Source organism: Mobula hypostoma, chromosome 11, assembly GCF_963921235.1.
Source record: "Mobula hypostoma chromosome 11, sMobHyp1.1, whole genome shotgun sequence".
Classification (NCBI taxonomy): domain Eukaryota; kingdom Metazoa; phylum Chordata; class Chondrichthyes; order Myliobatiformes; family Myliobatidae; genus Mobula; species Mobula hypostoma.
The window spans coordinates 116,679,557-116,705,150 of NC_086107.1; the positions used below are offsets into that span (position 1 = coordinate 116,679,557).

The 25,594-nt window shown below is 45.4% G+C and overlaps 1 protein-coding gene across 9 annotated transcripts in view; it reads left to right on the forward strand.

Moving 5' to 3' along the window:
• tlcd3ba (TLC domain containing 3Ba) overlaps window positions 1-25,594 on the forward strand; it is a 77,971-nt gene that overhangs the window by 45,250 nt on the left and 7,127 nt on the right. For all 9 annotated transcript variants that reach the window (XM_063063071.1, XM_063063074.1, XM_063063067.1 and 6 more), the window contains 2 exons: window positions 7,473-7,689; window positions 8,504-8,599. In XM_063063071.1, the coding sequence (XP_062919141.1) occupies window positions 7,473-7,689; window positions 8,504-8,599 (313 nt within the window). The remainder of the gene's footprint in view (window positions 1-7,472; window positions 7,690-8,503; window positions 8,600-25,594) is intronic.

Here is a 25,594-nt window from a genome sequence, read left to right on the forward strand (position 1 = left end):
TAAAAGGACCCTAATGGCAGTTATATGCAGGCCTCCAAACGGCAGCTGGGATGTGGATTGCAAGTTAGAGCAGGAGATAGAAAAGGCGTGTCAGAAAGGCAATGTCATGATAATTGTTGGGGATTTTAACATGAAAGTGGATTGGGAAATCCAGGTCAGTACGGGACCTCAAGAGAGATAATTGGTAGAATGTCTAAGGGATGGCTTTTTAGAACAGCTTGTTGTTGAGCCCACTAGGGTGCTGGATTGAATGTTGTGCAATGATCTGGAGGTGATATGAGAGCTTAAGGTTAAGGAACCCCTAAGGAACAGTAATCACAATATGATTAAGTTCACATTGAAATTTGAGAGGGTAAAAAATAAAATCCACGGTGTCGGTATTTCAGTGGAATAAAGGAAATTACAATAGCATGAGAGGGGAACTGGCCAAAGTTGACAGGAAAGGGACATTTGCAGGAAGCCAGCAGAGCAGCAATGGCTGGAGTTTCCGCAAAAAATGAGGGTAGTGCAAGACAGATAAATTCCAAATTAGAGGAAATTTTCAAATAGAAGAAGGACACTACCGTGGCTGACAAGTGAAGTCAGAGCCAAAGTAAAAGCAAAAGAGAGGACATACAAGGAAACCAGAGCTAGTGGGAAGATAGAGGATTGGGAAGCTTTTAAAAACTTGTAGAAGGAAACTAAGAAGGTTATAGGGAGGAAAAGATGAATTATGAAAGGAAGCTGGCGACTAATATCAAAGAAGATACTAAAAGCTTTTTTAAGTATATAAAGGGTAAAAGAGAGTTGAGAGTAGATATAGGACCAATACAAAATGACGCTGGATATATTGTAATGAGAGATGCGGAGATGGCATCAGTCTTCACAGTGGAAGACATCTGCAGTATACTGGACATTCAAGAGTGTCAGGGAAGTGAGGTTTGTGCAGTGAAAATTATGACTGAGAAGGTGCTCAGGACCTGATGGAATGCACCCTCAGGTTCTGAAGGAAGTAGCTGGAGAGATTGCGGAGGCATTAGCAGTGATCGTTCAAGAGTTGATAGATTCTGGCATTGTACTGGATGACTGGAAAATTGCAAATGTTACTCTGCTATTTAAGAAGGGTGGGAGGCAGCAGAAAGGAAACTATAGACCTGTTAGCCTGACATCAGTGGTTGGGAAGTTGTTGGGATCGATTGTTAGGGATGAGGTTACGGAGTACCTGGAGGCACATGACAAGATAGGCCAAAGCCAGCATGGTTTCCTGAAAGGAAAATCCTGCCTGACTAACCTACTGCAATTCTTTGAGGAAATTACAAGCAGGGTAGACAAAGGAGATGCAGTAGAAGTGGTGTACTTGAATTTTCAGAAGGCCTTTGACAGGGTGCCACACATGAGGCTGCTTAGCAAGAAATGAGCCCATGGAATTACAGGGAAGTTACTAGCATGGGTGGAGCATTGGATGATTGGCAGAAAGCAGAGAGTGGGAATAAAGGGATCCTATTCTGGCTGGCTGCCAGTTACCAGTGGAGTTCCACAGAGGTCGGTGTTGGGACTCCTGCTTTTTACGATGTATGTCAATGATTTGGACTATAGCATTAATGGATTTGTGGCTAAATTTGTGGGTAGTGTTGAGGAAACAGAGAGTCTGCAGAGAGACTTTGATAGTTTAGGGGAATGGGCAAAGAAGTGGCAAATGAAATAAAAAGTTGGAAAGTGTATGGTCATGCACTTTGATGGAAGAAATAAACAGGCAGTCTATTATTTAGATGGGGAGAGAATTCAAAATGCAAAGATGCAAAGGGACTTGGGAGTCCTTGTGCAAGATACCCTGAAGATTATCCTCCAGGTATAGAGTTTCGGGTAGATGGAGCTCGTCAGCTGGGAAGGCAGTCCATCTAAGAGAAGGAAAACTCTGATTTCAAACCTCCGCTGCCTTGCAAATCCGGAGCTGGAAGTCCCTAAGGCAGTCTGACGTTGCCTTCAACCTTGTTCTGGCAACTCCTGTGACGACACTAGTGCCAAGCTCTATCAGCCTTTGCCCTTCCCTTGGACAACATCGGTGTCGTGGAGAGGGGAGACTTGCTGCGTGGGTACAACCTTGCCCAGGCCTGCGCCCTGGAACTTTCCAGGCACAGATCCATGGTCTCGCGAGACTAACGGATGCTACCACAAGCTCCAGGTTGAGTTGGTTGTGAAGAAGGTGAATGCAATGTTGGCATTCATTTCTAGAGGTATAGAATATAAGAGCAGGGATGTGATATTGAGGCTCGATAAGGCACTCGTGAGACCACACTTGGTGTATCGTGTACAGCTTTGGGTTCCTTATTTTAGAAAGTATATACTAACATTGGAGAAGGTACAGAGAAGATTCATGAGAATGATTCCAGGAATGAAAGGGTTACCATATGAGGAACGTCTGGCAGCTCTTGGGCTGTATTCCCTGGAGTTCAGGAGAATGAGGGGGGATCTCATAGAAATGTTCTGAATATTAAAAGGCCTAAACAGATTAGATATGGCAAAGTTATTTCCCATGGGGAGTCAAGGACAAGAGGGCACAACTTCAGGATTGAAGGACGTCCATTTAGAACAGAGATGTGCAGAAATTAGTCAGAGAGTGGTAACTCTGTGGAGTGGCTGTGGAGGCCAAGTCATTGGGTAAACTTAAGGCAGAGATAGATAGGTTCTTGAGTAGCCAAGGGTATGGGGTGAAGGCAGGGGAGTGGGGATGACTGGATCAGCCCATGATTCAATGGCGGAGCGGACTCGATGGCCTGAATGGCCTACTTCTGCTCCTCTATGTTATGGTCTTATGGTCTTATGTTGCCTCTCTGACTGGAGGCCTGTGACTAGTGGTGTGCCACAAGGATCGATGCTGGGCCCTTTGTTGTTTGTCATCTCTAGCACTGATCTGGATGATAATGTGGTTAATTGGATCAGCAAATTTGTGGATGACACCAAGAGTGGGGGTGTCGTGGACAATGAGGAAGATTATCACAGCTTGTAGTGGAATCTGGACTAGCTGAAAAAATGGTCTGCAAAATGGCAGATGGAATTTAATGCAGACAAGTGCGAGGTGTTGCACTTCAGTAGGACTGACCAGGGTAGGTCTTACACAGTGAGTGAGAGGTAGAACAAAGGGATCTAGGAATACTGGTCCATAATTTGTAGGAAGTGGCTGTACAGTAGATAGTGTGGTAAAGGAAGCTTTTGGCACATTGGCCTTCATAAATCATGTATTGAATACAGGAGATGGTATGTTATGCTGAAGTTGTATAAGACGCTGGTGAGGCCTAATTTGGAGTGTTGTGTGAAGATCTGGTCACCTGCCTGCAGGAAAGATGTAAGCAAGTTTGAAAGAGTGCAGAAAAAATTTATGAGGATGTTGCCTGGTCTGGAGGACCTACATTATAAGGAAATTTTGAATAGCTTAGGACGATATTCCTTTGAATGTAGAAGACTGAGAGGAGATTTGATAGGTGTGTACAAAATTATGAGGGGCATAGATAGGATAAATGCTAAGGCTGGGTGGGACTACAAACAGAGGTCATGGGTTAAAGGTGAAAGGTGAAACGTTTAAGGGGAAAATGAAGGAAACTTCTTCATGCAGAGGGTCATGTGAGTATGGAACGAGCTGCCATCACAAGTGGTGCATGCAAACTCAATTTCAACATTTAAGTGAAGTTTGGATAGGTACATGGATGGTAGGGATATGGTCCTGATGCAGGTCGAGGGAGTAGGCAGTTTAAATGGTTTGGCATGGACTAGATGGGCCAAAGGGCCTGTTTCTGGGCTATACTTCTCTAGGACTCTATATACAGACCATCCACTGCATGAAAATGTTGCCCCTCGGGTCCCTATTAAATCTACCCGCCCCCCCCCCGAGACATGTGCCTTCTGGTTCTTGATTCCACAGCCCAGGGGAAAGGACTGTGCACATTAACCCTAACTCTAATGCATGGTTTTAAAGACCTCTGTAAGATCACCCCTCCGTCTCCTACACTCCAGAGAGAACAGATCTAGCCTAACTAATCTCTCCTTATTACAACAACCCTCCAATCCAGGTAACTTCCTGATGAATTTCTTCAGAACCCTCTGTATTACCAGCAGACCCTTCCTATAGTTTGGTGACCACAACTGTGTACAATACGCCAGGTGACAGGACTGTTGAACAAACATCCAGTTATCAGTACATCTTCGGGATGTCTTGCGCACACTGTGTTCAAAATCCTGTAGAGAGAAGTAAGGGTCAGGATATATAAATATATATATCCTGGGCTTTTTTCTGGCACCTTTCTGTATACATGGTGCCAGTGATGCAGAGTGGCTCCCGCTGTAGACCGTCCTGTCCGCTGCAGTGCAGTTTCCTTTCAAAGCAGTGATGCAGCTCGTTGGGATGTTCTCTGCTGTGCGTCTACAGAAGGTCGTGAGTATGGATGTGCATAGTGCAGCTGTCTTCAGCCTCCTCAGAAAGTAGAGCTTTCTTTGACTGTGTAGGATGTGTTCTGAGACCATGAGAAGTTGTGTGAAATGTGTACCACCAGGAGTTTGATCCTGCTCGCAGTTCCCACCACTGTGCTGCCGATGTACAGAAGAGTGTGAGTGGTATGAGTTCTCCTGAGATCAATAACCATCTCCTTTGTCTTGTTGACACTGAGGAAGAGGTTATTTGCCTGGCATCAGGCCACAAACTCTTTCACCACCTCTGTAGGCCACCTAATCATTGTCGGTGATGAGCCCCACCGTTGTTGTATCATCAATGAACTTGACAATGTGATCACCTGTGTGTTTGGTAATGCAGATTTGTGTGAGCAATGGGCTCTGCACACAGCCATGGAGGAGGGGCACCTGTTTTGAGGATGATGGGAGAACATTTTGATATCTGAGGTCTGTTGGTTAAAGAGTCTCCCCACCATTACAACATGTCTCTGACCCTTGTACACTGAGGTCCCTCTGTTACTTGACACTCCCCACCATTCATGGTGTGGAGAGGAAAAAGACAGGGAATTATAGGCAGGTTAGCCTGACTGCAGTGGTTGGTAAGATGTTGGAGACCATTATTAAGAAAAAGGTTTTGAGGTACTTAGAGGCACATGGTAAAATAGGACGAAGTCAGCATGATTTCCTCAGGGGGAAATCTTGCCTGACAAATCTGTTGGAATTCTTTGAGGAAATATCAGGTAGGATAGACAAAGGAGAGTCGGGGTGCCGCACATGCGGTTGCTAAACAAGCTAAGAGCCCATGATATTGCAGGAAAGTTACTAGCATGGATAGAAGTTTGGCTGACTGGCAGGAGGCAAACAGTGGGAATAAAGGGGTCTTTTCTGGTTGAACGCTGGTGGACTAATGGTGTTCTGCAGGGACTGGTGTTGGGAACACTTCTTGCACATTATATGTCAATGATTTCAATAACAGAATTGATTGCTTTATGGCTAAGTTTGCGGTTGATGCAGAGATATAAAGAGGGACAGGTAGTGTTGAGGAAGCAGAGAGTCGACAGAAGAACTTGGGCAAGTTGGGAAAATGGGCAAAGAAGTGGCAGATGGAATAGAGTGCAGGCAAGTGTATGGTCATGCACTTTGGTAGAAGGAATAAAGACATAGACTGTTTTCTAAATGGGGAGAAATTCAAAAATCTGAGGTGCAAAGGGACTTGGGGGTCCTCATGCAGGATTTCCTAAAGGTTAACTTGCAAGGATGTAATTCTGAGGCTTTATAAGGCAGTGGTGAGGCCTCACTTGGATTAATGTGAGCAGCTTGAGCCTCTAATCTAACAAAGGATATGCTGACATTGGAAAGGGCCCAGAGCAAGTTCATGAGAATGATCACAGGAATGAAAGGATTAATGTATGAGGAACATTTGATGGTTCTGGGCTTGTTTAGGAGAATGAAGGGGAAGCGGAATCTCACTGAAACCTATCGGAGAAATAAAGGGCTAGATAGAGTACATGTGGAGAGAAAGTTTCCTACAGTGGGGAGTCCAGAACCAGAGGGCACAGCTTCAGAATCTCTTTAGAACATAGATTTAGAAGAATTGCTTTAGTCAGAGGGTGGTGAATCTGTTGAATTCTTTGCCACAGACAGCTATGGAGGCGAGGTCATTGGGTATATTTAAAGTGACAGTTTGTATGCTCTTGATTAATCAGGGCATCATAGGGAGAAGGCAGGAGAATGGGGTTAAGAGCAATAATTAATCAGCCATGATGGAATGGCAGAGAGACTCGATGGGCCAAATGGCTTAATTCTACTTCAGTGTCCTCTGGTCTACGGGTTGATACTCAGCATCATTCAATATGTGTCCCAGCCTCATTAACACTCCCAACACGCATGTCTTCTCTTGGGACATTACTCTGTCTGCCACCTCACAACCCTTTTCACTAACACACAGACACCTCCCTCTGGATCTAGTCTACTCTCCTCCTGCTCCATCACTAACTCTGATCGACATATCAACTACTAGATAAGTCTCCCCAAATTCCCTCCTCTCTCCCCGAGGAGCCTGGGTTTTGTTGGCAGCCAGAAAACCCCTCTGTCCCTCGCAGCTGGCAGGCTGGCCTAGATTCTCGTGCTAGTGTTTCCACACTGAGGGTTGTGTTTCACTCCAGCCTGTGTTGCGAGGTTACCCTAGTCTGTAATTAGGGACTGCTTAGGGTGTAGGATGTCCTGCTGGTTAAGTTACAGGAATAGCAGGCCTATTAGGGATTCAGCTCAGCTACCCCTGTCCCGTGGGATTAAACCTTAGTGACTGGGATCACCACGTGATCATGCCACTATCTGAACTGACTGCAATTGGTTTTATACCTCAGTGATAATCTCCCACTGTAAATCCTTCCTGCCCATGTGAGCAGTGGGATCCTAAGGAGTGTTGTGGAACAAAGAGACCTCAGTGTACAAGGGTAGGACACGCACCATGAATGGTAGGGAGTGCAGAAGGTCAGAGGGACCTCGTGGTGCAAGGGTAGGGTACACACCATGAATAGTGGGTAGTGTCAAGGGATAGCGGGATTTCGGTCTACAAGGGGTAGGGCACACAACGTGAATGATGGGGAGTGCTGAGGAACCTCAACGCACAAGTGTAGGACAAACATCGTGAATGAGGGACAAACAGACACCAGCGTAGAAGGGTAGGATGCACAGTGTGAATGTTGGGCGTGACAAGGGACAAAAGGACATTGGTATAAAAGGGTAGGACACATGCTGTGAATAGTGGAGAGTGTCGAGGGACAGAGGGAACTCGGTGTACGAGGGTAGGACACACAGTGTGAATGGTGGGGAGTGTCGAGGGACAGAGGGACCTCGGTGTACGAGGGTAGGACACACAGTGTGAATGGTGGGGAGTGTAGAGGGACAGAGGGAACTCGGTGTACGAGGATAGGACACGCAGTGTGAATGGTGGGGAGTATCGAAGGACAGAGGGACCTCGGTGAACAAAGGTACTCTGTGTGGTACCTGACATCTCTGTATGCAGAACTGACCCATTGCTGTGTTTCCAGGCACTGGCTGACCAACACCTATGTGCTGTTTGCGGTTCCCTACTTTGCCTATGATATCTATGCCATGTACCTCTGCCACTGGCACAGGACCCGTGTGAAAGGGCACGGGGTGGAACAGGAAGCTTGTGTCAGTGTTCTGCGCTCCTACCTGAGGAAGGACCTCCTTATGGTCATTCACCACAGTGTGATGTTCACCATCTGCTTCCCCGTCTCTGTGGTGAGTTCTACCAGGTCAGCGCCACATCGCGACACAGCGTACGCTATATTGTACAGCATACACAGTAATGTATAATATATTAACACAGCGCACACAGTAACATACAGTGTACATCACACACGGGACCGAACAGTGCACCCAGTGTCATCGGCTCCATACTAATCACACTCCCACCATCACATTCTCCCCCCCCTCCACCACTCTCCTCCTCCTCACTCTCTTACTCTACCATCGTTCCCCCTCTCTCTGCCCTCTCCCCGCACTCCCCATCTCCTCCCCTCCCCACTTCTCTCCCCTTCCTCCTCTTCCCCTTTCCCCTCCCTCTCCTCTCTGTCCATCTCTCTGCCATACCTCCCCCTTTTCTCTCTTACCCCTTTCCCTTCCTCCTTTCTCCCCCTCTCTACCCCTGCTCTCCAACTTTTCCCCCTCTTCCTTCCCATCTCTCTACCTCCCCCTATTCTCTCTCTCCTATCCTCCTCTCCCCTCTCTACTCCTCTTCCAACTCTCCCTCTCCCCTTTACCCCTCCCCTTCTCCCTGCCTCCCTCTCTACTTTCTGTCTCTCATCCCAACCAACAGCCAGCCCTTCCATTCATCTTGTGTTTCATTGGACATTATCAGACAGAGGCTGTTTGCCCCATTGAGGCCTCTGGGTCAGGGGGAGGAGGTCTGATCATTGGGAAGTGAGAGGGAACAGGAAGCCACCCAGTGACAGGAAGAGCATGCAAGCTGCGTGCAGACAGCGGTGGGGGAGTTGGGATTGAGCTTGCGTTCCCCTGAGATGGCTGATCTCACCATTATCCTATTCTCTTCCAGTTTCTACGGGATGGACGTGGAGACTACTTTGTGGGCTGCCTCTTTCTGGCTGAGGTCAGCACACCCTTCGTCTGTCTGGGGAAAGTGTTGATTCAGGTGAGTCACTGTGTCTGAACACCATGTTCAGCAGTAGGCAACCGTGGCTAACAAGGGAAGTTAAGGATTGCATATAAGGTAACAAAAAAGAGTGGGAAGTTGGATGATTGTGAAGCTTTTAAAATCTAACAAAAGGCAACTAAAAAGCTATAAGAAGGGAAAAGATGAAATAATTGGCAAACAACAGGAATTCTGCAAATGCTGGAAATTCAAGCAACCACACATCAAAGTTGCTGGTGAACGCAGCAGGCCAGGCAGCATCTCTAGGAAGAGGTACAGTCGATGTTTCAGGCCGAGACCCTTCATCAGACGAAGGGTCTCGGCCTGAAACATCGATGGTACCTCTTCCTAGGGATGCTGCCTGGCCTGCTGCGTTCACCAGCAACTTTGAAATAATTGGCAAACTAGCCAATAATACCAAAAGATTTTTCAGTTCTATAAAGAATAAAAAGGAGGTGAGGTTGATATTGGACCACTGGAAAATGATGCTGCTGAGGTAGTAGTGGGGGACAAAGAAATGGCAGATGAACTTGACGGGTACTTGCACCTGTCTTCACTGTGGAAAACACGAGCAACGTGCCAGAGGTCCGCGAGTGTCAGGGAGCAGGAGTGAGTGCCATTACTATTACTATTACAAAGGAAAAAGTGCCAGGCAAACTGAAAGGTCTTAAAGGTGGATAAGTCACCTGGGCCAGATGGACTACATCCCAGATTCCTGAGAGGTTGCTGAAGAGATAACGGATGCATTGGTCATGATCTTTCAAGAATCACTTGATTCTGGCATGGTTCCACTCTTTAAGAAGGGAGGAAGGCAAAAGAAAGGAAATTACAGGCCAGTAGCCTAACCTCAGTGGTTGGGAAAGTGTTGGTGTCTGTTATTGAGAATGAGGTTTCGGGCTACTTGGAGACTAATGATAAAATAGGTCAAAGTCAGCATGGTTTCTGTAAAAGGAAATCTTGTCTGACAAATCTGTCAGAGTTATTTGAGGAAGATACAAGCTGGGTGGACAAAGGAGAGACAGTGGATGTCATTTACTTGGATTTTCAGAAGGCATTTGATGAGGTGCCTCACATGAGTTTGTTTAACAGGATAAAACCCTATGGCGTCACGGGAAAGATATGGGCATGGACAGAGGAAATGAGGAATATTTTTAGCCAGAGATTAGTGAATCTGTAGGATGCTCTGCCACAGACTGCAGTGGCGGCCAAGTCTGTGGGCATATTTAGGGCAGAAGTTAATAGTTTCCTGAACAGTCAGAGCTTCAAAGGATATGGGGAGAAGGCAGGTGTATGGGGTTGAGAGGGATCCGGGATCTGCCGTGATGGAATGGCCTAATTCTTCTCCTAAGTCTAATAAACAGCACCCTTCAGCCAAACACATTGCTGCTAAACTTGTCTCCTTGTGTTTGGTCTCCTTCTCTGCCGACCCCTCTCTCCCCACCTCTCTTCCCTATCTCTTAGACAAGGTTCAATTCAATTCATAGAAACATAGAAAATAGGTGCAGGAGTAGGCTATTCGGCCCTTCGAGCCTGCACCGCCATTTATTATGATCATGGCTGATCATCCAACTCAGAACCCCGCCCCAGCCTTCCCTCCATATCCCCTGATCCCCATTAAAGTTTAATTGCCATTCAACCCTAACCCATGAATACAGTCAAATGAGACAGCATTCTTCAGGGCCAGGGTGCTAAAACCCATTACCAAGAACGCATTCACGGAATAAAAGAGTCCTGACAACCCACAGTGTCCGAGGTGTTCCCTTGGACCCTGTGATAGGGAAGTGCAGAATTTACTGGGCCCTAGCAGAAATAGTTAAATCATCCTTAGTGTCAAATGAGGTACTAGAGAATTAGAGGATAACTAGTCTTCTCCCATTGTTTAAGAAAAGCTCTATAAATAAACCAGGAAATTACAGGCTGGTGAGCCCGACACCAATAGTGGGAAAGTTATTGGAAGGTATTTTAAGGCACCAGATTTATAAGTATTTTGATAGATACGGGCTGATTAGGGATAGTCAGCACAGCTTTGTGTGTGGTAGGTTGTGTCTAACCAGTCTTATAGAGGTTTTGAAAAACGTTACCAGGAAAATGGATGAAGGAGGGAAGTAGGTGTTGTCTATATGGACTTTAGCAAGGCCCTTGACAAGGTTCTGCATGGAATGTTGGTTGGAAAGGTTCATTGCTTAGCATTCAGGATGAGGTAGTAAATTGGATGAGACATTGACTCTGTAGGAGAAGCCAGGGAGTGGTAATAGATTGTTGCCTCCCTGACTGGAGGTCTGTGACTAGTGGTGTGCCACAGGGATCGGTGCTGAGTCTGTGTTGTATATCAATGATAATGTGATTAGCAAATTTGCGGATGACACCAAGACTGGTGTGTAGTGGACAGCAAGGAAGACTATCATGGCTTGCAGCAGGATCTGGACCAGTTGGAAAAATGACAGATGGAATTTAATGCAGACAAGTGTGAGCCTTTGAACTTCAGTAGGACCGACCAGGGTAAGTCTTACACAGTTAACAGTGGGGCACTGAAGAGTACAATGGAAGAAAGGGATCTGGAAATACAGGTGCATAATACATTGAAAGTGGTGGCACAGGTAGAAAGGGCCTTAAAGAAAGCTTTTGGCACATCGGCCTTCATAAATCAGTGTACTGATGGTGGTTCTCATCAACAGTATACTGTTTTGGATACTGTTGGTGGGGATGACCTACCAGGGACAAGTTGTAGTGGTCGCATGTCTGGCACCGAGACTGGACCCTCAGTTCAGAAAGGAAGGGGGGAAAAGAGGAGAGCAGTAGTGATAGGGGATTCGATAGTTAGTGGGACAGATAAGAGGTTCTGTGGGAGAGATCGAGAATCCCGGATGGTCTGTTACCTCCCTGGTGCCAGAGTCCGCGATATCTCGGATCGAGTTCTCGGTGTTCTCAGGACGGAGGATGAGCAGCCGGATGTTGTGGTCCACGTGGGGACCAATGACATAGATAGGAGTAGGGATGAGGTCCTGAAGAAGAAATACAGGGAGTTAGGAAAGAAGTTAAAAAGCAGGACCTCAAGGCTGGTAATCTCGGGATTGCTGCCTGTGCCAGGAGACAGAGAGGGTAGGAACAGGAAGTTATGGCAGATGAATGCGAGGCTGAAGAGTTGGTACAGGAGGCAGGGATTCAGATTTCTGGATCATTGGGATCTCTTCTGGGGAAGGTCTGACCTGTACAAAAAGGACGGGCTGCACCTGAACTGGAAAGGGACAAATATCCTGGGGGGCAGGTTTGCTAGAGCTGTTGGGGAGGGTTTAAACTAGTTTGGCAGGGGGTTGGGAATCAGAATGTGAGTGCAGAGATTAGGGTAGAAAGACAAGGGCATGATGCTATGTGTTCTGAGTTGGTGAGGAAGGACAGGCAGGGGACAAAACATAAATGTAGCCAGTTAGAGGGGTTGAAATGTGTCTATTTCAACGCTAGGAGTATTAGGAATAAAGGGGATGAACTTAGAGCACGGATCAGTACGTGGAACTACGATGTTGTGGCCGTTACTGGAGGAAGGGCAGGATTGGCTGATGCAGGTACCGGGGTTTAGGTATTTTAAAAGGAATAGGATGGGAGGTAGAAAAGGCGGGGGGCAGTAGCATTACTGGTCAGGGATAGTATCACGCCTATAGAAAGGGAGGACGCTGCAGAGGGAGTGTCCACTGAGTCGGTGTGGGTGGAAGTCAGAAATAGGAAGGGATCAATCACTGTGCTGGGAGTTGTCTATAGGCCCCCAAATAGCCCTCGGGACACCGAGGAGCAGATAAGCAGGCAGATTTAAGAATGGTGCAGGAAATACAGGGTTGTAGTTCTGGGTGATTTCAACTTCCCTCATATTGACTGGCACCTCCTGACTGCAAGGCGGATAGATGGGGCTGAATTTGTCAGGTGTGTTCAAGAAGGATTCCTGACACAGTATGTGGACCGGCGAACGAGAGGAGAGGCCATACTGGATCTAGTTCTGGGTAATGAACCTGGTCAGGTGGCAGACCTCTTGGTGGGGGAGCATTTTGGTGAGAGTGACCACAACTCCCTTAGCTTCAGCATAGCTATGGAAAAGGATGAAAACAGACAAAATGGGAGAGTGCTTAACTGGGGAAGGGCTAACTATGAAGGGATGAGGCAGGAACTAGCGAGAGTAAATTGGAAACAGATGTTCAAGGGTGAAAGCACAGAAGTAATGTGGAGGAAGTTTAGGGACCACTTGTGTTGGGTTCAGGATAGGTTTGTCCCACTGAGACAAGGAAAAAATTGTAGGAAAAGGAAACCATGGCTGACGAAACACGTGAGGCAACTCGTCAAGAGGAAGAAGGAAGCATATATTAGATATAAGTAGGAAGCAGGAGGGGCTCATGAGAAATACAGGTTAACCAGGAAAGAGCTTAGGAAAGGATTTCGGAGAGCTCGAACGGGACATGAGAAGTCCTTGGCATGTAGGATTAAGGAGAACCCCAAGGCATTCTATGCATATGTGAAGAGCAGCAGGCTGAAAAGAATGAAGGTGGGGCTGCTAAAGGATAAAGAAGGCATCATGTGCCTGGAGGCGGAGGAGGTTGGGGAGGTCATAAATGCATACCTTGCTTCGGTATTCACAAGTGAAAAGGACCTTGATCAGGCTGAGGTCGAAATAGAACAGGCCTGTGTGCTGGGCAATGTGGAGATTAAGGAAGAAGAAGTGTTGGATCTTCTTAAAAACATCAAGATAAGTGATAAGTCCTCAGGGCTGGACGTGATATAGCCCAGGTTGCTGTGGGAAGTGAGAGAAGAGATCGGTGGAGCAGTAGCTATGATCTTTGAATCCTCTTTGGCTGCAGGGGAGGTGCCGGAGGATTGGAGAATACCTTGTTTAAAAAAGGTAATAGGGAGAATCCTGGGAACTATAGACTGGTGAGTCTTACGTTGGTGGTCTGCAGACTATTGGAAAGGATTCTTAAGAATAGGATCTACGAGCACTTGGAGAAGTACAGTTTACTCAAGCATAGTCAACATGGCTTTGTGAAGGGAATGTCATGCCTCATGAGCCTAATTGAGTTTTTTGAAGAGGTAACAAAAGAAATTGATGAGGGTAGGGTGGTAGATGTGGTCTACATGGATTTTAGCAAGGCATTTGACAAGCTCCCCCACGAGAGACTCATCCAGAAAGTCATGAGGCATGGAATCAGTGGAACCTTGGCCGTTGGATAAAAAATTAGCGTACAGGAAGAAAGCAGAGGGTAGTAGTGGAGGGAAAGTATTCTGCCTGGAGGTCGGTGACTAGTGGAGTGCCGCAAGGATCTGTCCTGGGACCCCTGGTCTTTATGATTTTTATAAATGACCTGGATGAAGAGGCGGAAGGATGGGTGAGTAAGTTTGCGGATGACACGAAGATTGGAGGAGTTGTGGATGGAGCTGTAGGTTGTCGAAGGTTACAAGAAGGTATAGACAGGATGCAGAGTTGGGCAGAAAAGTGGCAGATGGAGTTCAATCCGGATAAGTGTGAGGTGATGCATTTTGGAAGGACTGAGTACAGGGTTAATGGTCGGTTACTTAAGAGTGTGGATGAACAGAGGGACCTTGGGGTTCAAATCCATACATTCCTCAAGGTTGCTGCATAGGTTGATAGGATAGTTAAGAAGGCCTATGGGATGCTAAGGCTTCATTAATAGGGGGATTGAGTTCAAGGGTAGAGAGGTCATGTTGCAACTCTACAAATCTCCAGTGAGACCACACTTAGAGTATTGTGTTCAGTTCTGCTCACCTCATTATAGGAAGGATGTGGAAGCTATGGAGAGGGTGCAGAGGAGATTTACCAGGATGTTGCCTGGATTGGAAAACAAGTCTTATGAGGCAAGGTTAGCAGAGCTGGGACTTTTCTCTTTGGAGTGTAGAAGGATGAGAGGGGACTTGATAGAGATCTACAGGATTATGAGAGGCATAGATAGGGTGGATAGCCAGTACCTGTTTCCCAGGGCACGAATAGCAAACATCAGAGGGCATATGTACAAAGTTAAGGGAGGAAAGTTTAGGGGAGACATCAGGGGTAAGTTTTTTACACAGAGGGTTGTGGGTGCTTGGAATGACTTGCCAGGGATGGTGGTGGAGGCTAAAACATTAGGGGTATTTGAGAGCCTCTTGGACAGGCACAAGAGGGTTATGGGGTAGTGTGGGTTTAGTACATTTTTTTTTAAGGAACATATGGGTCGGCACAACATCGAGGGCCAAAAGGCCTGTACTGTGCTGTAGTATTCTAGTGTCTAGTAGGTGGTGTGTTATACTGATGTTGTATAAGATGTTGGTGAGCCCTAATTTGGATTATTGTGTGCAGACTGTACTCTTTTTCATAGATACTGCCTGGCCTGCTGAGTTCCTCCAGCATTTTGTGTGGGTTGCTCGGATATCCAGTATCTGCAGATTTTCTCTTCTTTGTAATTGTGTGCAGGTTTGGCCACCTACCTACCAGAAAGTTGTAAATAAGGTTTGAAAGAGTACAGAGAAAATTTACAAGTACAGTAATCATAATATGATTGAGTTCACTTTGAAATTTGAGAAGGAGAAAGTAAATCCAATGTGTTGGTATTTCAGTGGAATAAAGGAAATTACAATGGCGTGAGAGGGGAACTGGCCAAAGTTGACTGGAAAGGGACACTTGTAGGAAGGACAGCAAAGCAGCAATGGCTGGAGATTCTGTAAAAAAAATGAGGGAAATGCAAGACAGATATATTCCAAATAAGAAGAAATTTTCAAATAGAAGAAGGACACTACCGTGGCTGATAAGTGAAGTCAGAGCCAAAGTAAAAACAAAAGAGAGGGCATACAAGAAAACCAGAGCTAGTGGGAAGATAGAGGATTGGGAAGCTTTTAAAAACTTGCAGAAGGAAACTAAGAAGGTCATTAGGAAGGAAAAGATGAATTATGAAAAGAAGCTGGCGACTAATAACAAAGAAGATACTAAAAGCATTTTTAAGTATATAAAGGGTAAAAGAGAATTGAGGGTAGATATAGGACCAATACAAAATGATGCTGGAGATATTGTAATGAGAGGTGCAGAGATGGCAGAGGAACTGAATGCGTATTTTACATCAGTCTTGACAGTGGAAGACATCTACAGTATACCGGACATTCAAGAGTGTCAGGGAAGTGAAGTATGTGCAGTGAAAATTATGACTGAGAAGGTGCTCAGGAAATTTAATGGTCTGAGGGTGGATAAATCTCCTGGACCTGATGGAATACACCCTTGGGTTCTGAAGGAAGTAGCTGGAGAGATTGCGGAGGCATTAGCAGTGATCGTTCAAGAATCGATAGATTCTGGCTTGTACCGGATGACTGAAAAATTGCAAATGTTACTCCGCTATTTAAGAAGGGTGGGAGGCAGCAGAAAGGAAACTATAGACCTGTTAGCCTGTCATCAGTAGTTGGGAAGTTGTTGGAATTGATTGTTAGGGATGAGATTATGGAGTACCTGGAGGCACATGACAAGATAGGCCAAAGCCAGCATGGTTTCTTGAAAGGAAAATTCTGCCTGACTAACCTTCTGCAATTTTTTAAGGAAATTACAAGCAGGGTAGACAAAGGAGATGCAGTAGAAGTGGTGTACTTGGATTTTCAGAAGGCCTTTGACAGGGTGCCACACATGAGGCTGCTTAGCAAGATAAGAGCCCATGGAATTACAGGGAGGTTACTAGCATGGGTAGAGCATTGGCTGGTCAGCAGAAAACAGAGAGTGGGAATAAAGGGATCCTATTCTGGCTGGCTGCCAGTTACCAGTGGAGTTCCACAGGGGTCGGTGTTGGGACCACTGCTTTTTATGATGTATGTCAATGATTTGGACAATGGGGTTAATGGATTTGTGGTTAAATTTGCCAATGATACAAAGATAGGTGGAGGAGCGGGTAGTGTTGAGGAAACAGAGAGCCTGCAGAGAGACTAAGGTAGCTTAGGGAAATGGGCAAAGAAATGGCAAATGAAATCCAATGTTGGAAAGTGTATGGTCATTCACTTTGATGGAAGAAATAAATGGGCAGACTTATTTAGATGGGGAAAGAATTCAAAATGCAGGGATGCAAAGGGACTTGGGAGTCCTTGTGCAGGACACCCTAAAAGTTAAACTCCAGGTTGAGTCAGTGGTGAAGAAGGTGAATGCAATGTTGGCATCCATTCCTAGAGGTATAGACTACAAGAGCAGGGATGTAATGTTGAGGCTCTATAGGGCACTCGTGAGACCACACTTGGAGTATAGTGTGCGGTTTTGGGGTCCTTATTTTAGAAAGGATATACTGACATTGGAGAAGGTACAGAGAAAATTCATGAGATTGATTCCAGGAATAAAAGGGTTACCATATGAGGAACGTCTGGCAGCTCTTGGACTGTATTCCCAGGAGTTCAGGAGAATGAGGGAGGAGTCTCACAGAAACATTTCGAATGTTAAAAGGCCTGAACATATTGGAAATGGCAAAGTTATTTCCCACGGTGAGAGAGTCAAGAACAAGAGGGCACGAGTTCAGGATTGAAGGATGTTCCTTTACAACAGAGATGCAGAGAAATTACTTTAGTCAGAGGCTGTGGAATTTGTTACCATGAGCAGCTGTGGAGGCCAAGTTATTGGGTGTATTTAAGGCAGGGAAAGATAGGTTCTTGATTAGCCAGGATATCAAAGAGTATGGGAAGAAGGCGGGGGAGTTGGGATGACTGGAAAAATTGGATCAGCCCATGATTGAATGGTGGAGCAGACTCGATGGGCCGAATGGCCTACTCCTGCTCCTATATCTTATGGTCTTATGGATATTGCTATGACTGGAGGACCTGAGTTATAAGGAAAGATTGAATAGGTTAGGACTTTATTCCTTGGAAAGTAGAAGATTGAGAGGAGATTTGATAGAGATATACAAAATTATGAGGAGTATAGGCTTTTTCCACTGAGGCTGGGTGGGACTACAATTAGAGGTCATGGGTTAAGTGTGAAAGGTGAAAAGCTTAAGGAGAACATGCGGGAAACCTCTTCACTCAGAGGGCCATGAGAGTGTGGAACGAGCTGCCAATGCAAGTAGTGTATGGAAGCTTGATTTCACCATTTAAGTGGTTTGGATAGATATACAAGGATGTTGGTGGTGTGGAGGGCTATGTTCCAAGTGCAGATCGGTAGGCGTTGCCAGTTTAAATGGTTCAGCACAGATTAGATGGGCAGAAGGACTTGTTTCTGTGCTGTACTTTTTCTGTGATTCTATGACTATCCTTCGTCATCTCCATCCTCTACACCTTGTCCACATGCTTCAAAATCCAATTCAGAGTCGAGGTTATTGCATTTCGTACAGCATCTGCTTTGCCAGTGACCGCGAGAAACTGCAGAGAGTTGTGGACCCAGCTCAGCACATCACGGAAACCAGTCTTCCCTCCACAGCCTCTGTCTACACTTCCCACTGCCTCGGTAAAGCAGCCAAACACCCCAGACATTCTCTCTTCTCACGTCTCCCATCAGCCTGAAAGTACGTACCATCATCTCAAGGATAGCTTCTACCCCACTGTTATCAGACTACTGAATAATTCCCTAATAAGATGTACTCTTGTCACAGTCTACCTTGCACCTTATCGTCTGCCTGCATTGCGCATTCTCTGTAACTGTTACATTTTATTCTGCATTCTTTTACTGTTTCCACATCAAGTTAAGTTTATTGTCATTTAACTACATACACATACATAACGTATATAATCATATAATGGATAAAGAAACAAGATAGTGTTTCTCCAAACGAGGGTGAAAAGCACAATAGTACACATAACACGCACAAACTTATGAAGGTAAGGATAAAATCTACAGATGAATCACACATAAATAACAAACTAAAGTGCATTAATATTAAATATTGTAAGGTACAGAACAGATTAACCAGTGACACTTCGAATACGATGTGGTTGGGAGTTCAAAGCCTAATGGCCTTGGGTTTTTATGCACTGCCTGATGGTAGAAAATCAACCAGGATGCTGGATGCATGGGTGGGATCCTTAATATTATTAAAGGCCCTGCATATGCTTTACCCCTCTTTAAGAAGGGAGAAAAACAAAAGAGAGGAAATTATAGGCCAGTTAGCCTAACCTCGGTGGTTGGGAAAGTATTGGAGTCATTATTAAGGATAAGGTTTTGGGGTACTTGGAGACTAATGATAAAGCAAGTCAAAGTCAGCATGGTTTCTGTAAAGGGAACTCTTGCCTGACAAATCTGTTAGAATTCTTTGAGGAAGTAACATACAGGGTGGACAAAGGAGAGGTGGTGGATGTCATTTACTTGGATTTTCAGAAGGCATTTGATAAGGTGCCACACATGAAGCTGCTTAACAAGGTAAAATCCTATGGTGTTTCAGGAAATATACTGGCATGGATAGAGGAATGGCTGACGGGCAGGAGGCAGCAAGTGGGAATGAAAGGGGCCTTTTCTGATTGGCTGCCAGTGTCTAGTGGTGTTCCTCAGGGGTTGGTATTGGGACTGCTACTTTTCACATTGTTTGTCAGTGATTTAGATACTGGAATTGCTGGCTTTGTGGCAAAGTTTGCAGATGATACGAAGATAGGTGCAGAGGGGTAAGTAGTGCTGAGGAAGCAATGCTTAGACAGCAGGACTTAAACAAATTGGAAGAATGGGCAAAAAAGTGGCAGATGGAATTCAGTGTTGGGAAATGTATGATAATGCGGAGTATTATCTAAATGGGGAGAAGGTTCAAACATAAGAGGTGCAAAGGGACTTTGGACTCATCGTGCAAGACTCACAGATGGTTAATACACAGCTTGAGTCTGTGGTAAAGAAGGCAAATGCATGTTGGCATTTGTATCAAGGGGAATAGAATATAAAAATAAAGAGATAATGCTGAGGCTTTACAAGATATTAGTCAGGCCACACTTGGAGTATTGTCAACAGTTTTGGGTCCCTTAACTCAGAAAGGATGTATTGTCTTTGGAGAGAGTCCTGAGGAGATTCACGAGGATAATTCTGAGAATGAAGTGGTTAAATATGAGGGTGTCTAGCAGCTTTGGGCCTGTACTCACTGGAATTTAGAAGAATTGGGGGGATCTCATTGAAACCCGCCGAATGTTGAAAGGACTAGATTGGATGGATGTGGAGAGGATGTTTCCTATGGTGGAGGTATCCAGCTCTAAAGGACACAGCCTCAAAATTGAGGTGTGACCTTTTAGAATAGAATTTCTTTTTAGCCAAAGAGTGGTGGATCTGTGGAATGCCCTTGACTGTGGTGGAGGTCAAGTCTGAGGGCATATTTAAAGCAGAAGTTGATAGATTCGTGATTGGTTGGGGCATCAAGAGATACAGTAAGAGGGCAGGTGTATGGGATTGAACGGGATTCAGGATCAACCGTGATGAAATGGTGGAGCTGACTTGATGGGCTGAGTGGCCTAATTTTGCTCCTATGTCTTATGGTCTTATGGTACACAGTGCTCCTGATAAATGTCCCTGATGGATGGTAACCCCTATGATCCTATCAACTGTTCTCACAGTCCTTTGTAGGGGCTTCTGGTCGAATGCTCGACTGCTCCCATACCAGATGGAGATGCAACTTGTCAGGATGGTCTCAATGGTGCTCCTGTACACGCAGTTAAGATGGGGTTGGAGGGAGCCTGGCTTGCCTCAATCTTTTACCAAGTGGAGGCACTGCTGTGCTTTCTCATTCAGAGATGTGATATTAAGGGACCGGGTGAGATCATCTGTGATATGAACGCTCAAGAACTTGGAGCATTTAACTCTCTCTGTGGAGAAGCTGTGTATTCACAGAGCGGGGTGGTTCATCTGCACCTTCCTGAAATCCACAATGAGTTTTGTTGTCTTCTCCTTGTTCAGGCTACACTTATTCTTCTCACAGCAATCCACCAACCACTCCACTTCCTCTCCATACTCCATCTCGTCATCATTCTCGATAAGGCCAACCACTGTTGTATCATCTGCAAACCTGATGACATATCTGAGCTGCATCTTATGACAGTCGTGCATCGGCAGTGTGAACAGCAGTGGGCTGAGCACACAGCCTTGGGGAGTGCCTGTACTCACTGTAATAGGACTAAGACGTTGCTGCCCACATAGACTGACTGTGGCTTTACTGTTAACAAGTCCAGTATCCAATTGGCAGAACCTTGTTCTATCTCAATGCACTGGGTAATGATCTATTCAGAATGAACAGTGTGTAAGACAAGATTTTCACTGTATTTCTATACACGTGACAATAAGCAACCAGTTCCAGTTTCATATTATTGTTGTCTTATACAATGACAAATTTGTTGTTTTACAAAAACATAAACATTGCTATAAATTGTAAAGTAAATAAATAGTGCAAAAGATGAATACCAAGGTAATGTTCATGGGTTCATGAACCTTATGGAAATCTGGTGACAGAGGGGAATTGTTGAATGTGGCTCTTCACGCCCTTTTCCTCCTCCCCGTTGGCAATAATGAGAAGAGAGCATGTCCTGGATGGTGAGGGGCCTCAGTGGTGGATACCATCGTGAAGAATTCCTCAGTGATGGATACCATTGTGAAGAATTCCTCAGTGATGGATACCATTGTGAAGAATTCTTCAGTGGCCTGGAGAGTTGCCCAGACTGGAGCTGGCTGGCTGTACAACCGTCTGCAGCCTTTTCTGATCCTGTGTTTTGGAGCCTCCGTACCAAGCGGCAATGCGAGTAGTGAGAAAGCTCTCTACTGTACGTCTGTAAGATTATCTGGATGTTTTAAACTTTGCTAATGTGCTGCCTTAACCAGTAGTCTGGCAGCTGTTTCACTCTCTGTGTGATGAAGTAGCCCCTGATGTCCCTTTTAAATAGAGTCACAGAGTGCAGAAAAGTTCAGCACAGAAGCAGAGCCTTTGGCTCATCTCCATGCAGAACCATTTCAACTGCCTAGTTCCATTGATCCGCACCTGGACCATAGTCCTCCTTACCCCTATCAATGTACCTATCCAAAGTTCTTTCAAACACTGAGATCTACTTGTGCTGGCAGCTCGTTCCACTCTGAGAGAAGAAGTTTCCTCAAGTCCGGGTGACATCCTAGTAAATCATTTCCGCATTCTCCGTAGTTTGATAACATCTTTTCTATAGCAGGGCGACCAAAACTGTACAGAAAACTCTGAGTGGCCTCACCAACACCTCATACAACTGGCCACATACCTGAACCCCTCAGTCCCTCGGTTCTACAACACTTCCCAGTCCCCTGCTGTTGCTGGTGAAAATCCCACCCTGGTTTGTCTTCCCAAAATGCAACATCTCGCACTTATCAGAGTTAAACTCCATTTGCCATTCGATGGCCCACTTCCCACTTGATCAAGATCCCCCTGTAAACCCTGATAACCATCTTTACTGATAGCCCCAGCACATATTGTAATATCATTTGTAAACTTACTAACGGCTTTCTCCCCTCAGGTTGGGTGACAATAGAGCTAGAGGTTAAGAGTGAAATGTGAAATACTTAGCAAAACCTGAGGGGGGGCTCCTTCAGTCAGAGAGGGTGTGAGTGTGAAACAAGCTGCCTGCAGAAGACGTGGATACAGATTTGATTGTAATATTTAAGAGAAGTTTAGATAGGTACATGGCAGACATCCCACCCTGCAAAAACTCATTTCAGGGAGGTAGCATCATCAATTTGCGGGAGACTTCTGGGAGAGGTGGGATATCTGCAATAGAGTAGCTCCTTAGCAGCTGGTCAGCTAGTTTAAATAACGTTAGCTATGCTAATGAACGAATGACACCTGTTAAACTCACCTCAACATGTCTGTTACAGTCTTAACCCACCATGGGCAATGGAAAAGTCACTGTTGCAAACAGTGCAGCGAGCAACACTGTCATTATTTTTGACCCCTATTAGGCAGGGGTACACTTTAGTGTAGTCCGGGGTGATGTAAGTTTTATATTTTCTTTTTTTGGAACACTCTGCCATGGCGCACTCTCGCTCGCGCTCTCTCATGGTCGCTCGCGTGCTCTTTCTCGCTTTCTCTCTCCCGCTCTCGCTTGCTTTCTCTCGCTTGCTCTCAAAAAAATTGATTTCCGCAATATTGTGTATCATTTGCGGGCATCAGGGAGCCGCTATTAATATGCGGGAGACTCCCGGAACTTCCAGGAGAGGTGGGATGTCCGACACGGGGGAGGGATATGGAAGGCTATGGCCTGGATGTAGGTCGATAGTACGAGGCTGAAGACCAAGTTGGCAGACTAGATGGGCCGAAGGGTTGGTTTCTGTGTGATACATTCTCATTGAAACTGTTGATATAGATGACAATTACCAATGGGCCCTGCACCGAATCCCAGGGAACACCACTAGACGTGGATTTCCAGTCCGAGTCACAGTGTGTTAGGCCTGAAGTTGTTCACACTGTTGTAATATTGATGTGACTCGGACACCGATGTAGATTGAACAACCAACGTTTATTCACCAGACTTCCATTTTTTTAAACCCTTTTTCCATGTCCTGACGTCATACGCACTCTGATGCTACGAATACTCACACAATACATTACATTCCCCTTCTCAAGATTCTTTTTACAACACTGTGAATTACCAAAACAATGCCTCTAGGTATGCCCTTCTCACAGTGCAACAACTATGACAGAAACTAAAAAAACCTTACCTTCTTGTACTGTATTCTGCATTGTATTTTACAATACTAACAGCAGTGTGTTTTCTTTTACTAACATAGACTAATAAACCTTTTATTTCACACCTTGGAACTTATGACATGTGTGACTTTGCCTCAAACTGTATGTCTAATCTCTGTAACTAGCTGGAAGTTTGACTTGTCTCCCAGACTGTGTGTGATACAACTGTGACTGTGCTTGTCCTTCATCCGTGTCAGTCTCTCGAGGAACCTCTGTGTCTTTGTGGTCTGCATCACTCTTGGTGTCGTTTGTTTCCGTGTCTGTATATGTGGAAATGCCCTGTGCATCTGTACGTGGAAACTCAATCTGGCCTGTCTTCAATCATTTGTGCCACGGATCTCTGGAATACCTCTGATGCAGAAGAAATCCCAAAGGGTAGACGCAGGAAACGGTATCTCCCTATGGGTGTGTTGAAAGTGCATAATTTGGAACTTTCTTCATCCAGCTTGATCTGCCAGAAGCCTTGATTTGCGTCTAATACTGAAAAGTATTTTGCATTAGGCATGCGGGAGACAACCCCTTCAACTGTGAGCAGCGGATAGTGCTCTCTTTTGATGGTTTGGTTGAGATCTTGTGGATCCATGCAAATCCTCGTCTTTTTTTCTGTGACCACTGTCACCATACTATTCACCCAGTCGGTCGGTTCTATTTGTCTTGTTATGACTCCCGTCTGTTCCATTCTGTGTAGCTCCTCCACTACTCGATCCCTGAGAGCTACTGGAATCTTTCTCGGGGAATGCATGACTGGTGCAATAGTTAAATCAATCTTGATATGGTGTTTCCCTGGTAAACATCCTAATCCAGAAAACAAGTCATCAAAGTCTTTGAGAATGTCATTTTCTTTTTCAACATCATAGATTCGCTTCACCAGGCCTAGCTTTGTGCATGTTGCTTTACCCAATATTGCGGAAACATGTTGCCGCACTATTTCAAACTTGATCTTGTATTGTTGACCTTTGTACACACAGGTGAGTGCTTTTTTGCCTAGTGGCGCCGTCTTGTGGCCGAAATATGCAACAAGCTTGCAGGTGGATTTTTCCAGTCTTCCTCTGATGTCCAGTGAGTTGAATGTTTCTGCTGACATTACATTGCACTTTGCCCCAGTGTCAAGCTTAAATGTCACATCCCTCCTGTTTATTATCAGATCTTGGGTCCAATCATCTTCATCCTCCATCTCTGCCTTGTCAATATTCTTGATGCATACCTCCTGTTCCACTTCAACTGTGCCAATGAACATGTCACTGTTGCCCTCACTCTGTTCCACAACATGCATTTTCCTTGGTGCTCCTTCGATTTGCACATCTTTGCAAAGTGATTTCTTTTCTGGCATAACTTGCATGTCTGACCAAAGGCTGGACATTTTCTGTATCCATGTTTATAACCAGATCTATTGCAGTTAACTTCCTTTTGATCATCCTGTGGAGCTGGCTTTGTCCTACTCTTGTCAGTTTTCACAGTTTTTATTTTGTGCACTTCAATCTCTTCATTGAGCACTTTAACCTGACTTGACGTGATCTCGCTGGCACGGCAAACATCAATCGCCTTTTCTAATGTAAGATCCGCCTCTCTCAATAGCCTGCCTCTCACTTGATCATCCCGTATGCCGCATACAATCCTGTCACGTATTAAAGAGCCATGCAGCTGTCCGAACTCACAGTCTTTTGCCTTGCTCTTCAAATCTGTTACGTGGGCGTCTATGGTCTCCGTTGGTCGTTGAGCCCTCGTGAAAAACTGGTGTCGGATGAACGGTAAGTTTTTTCTCGGTTCGCAGTAATCTTGAAAATTTTTTTCAACACTTCAATTTTTTTTTGCTCATCATCTTGGAAGACAAACGTGTTGCAAACCTTTTTTGCCTCTTCTCCCGCTAAGTGCAGAAACGTGGCACATTGCACTTTCTCCGTCTTTTCAGCTACGCCGCCAGCGGTGCAAAACAGCTCAAACTTCTGGGTCCATATTTTCCAGTTCTCAGCAAGATTACCTTGTCGGCTTAAACTTGACCGTGGCTGTAACTGTGACATCTTTTACGTGTCTTCTCTTCCTTTTTACTTTTTGCGTTTTCTTCTGACACCATGTAATGTTGATGTGACTCGGACACCGATGTAGATTGAACAACCAACCTTTATTCACCAGACTTCCATTCTTTAAACCCTTTTTCCACGTCCTGACGTCATACGCACTCTGATGCTATGAATACTCACACAATACATTACAACTGTGTTAGGCTGAAGCTGTTCACAGTGTGTTAGCCTGAAGCTGTTCACAGTGTGTTAGCCTGAAGCTGTTCACAGTCTGTTAGGCCTGAAGCTGTTCACAGTGTGTTAGCCTGAAGCTGTTCACAGTGTGTTAGCCTGAAGCT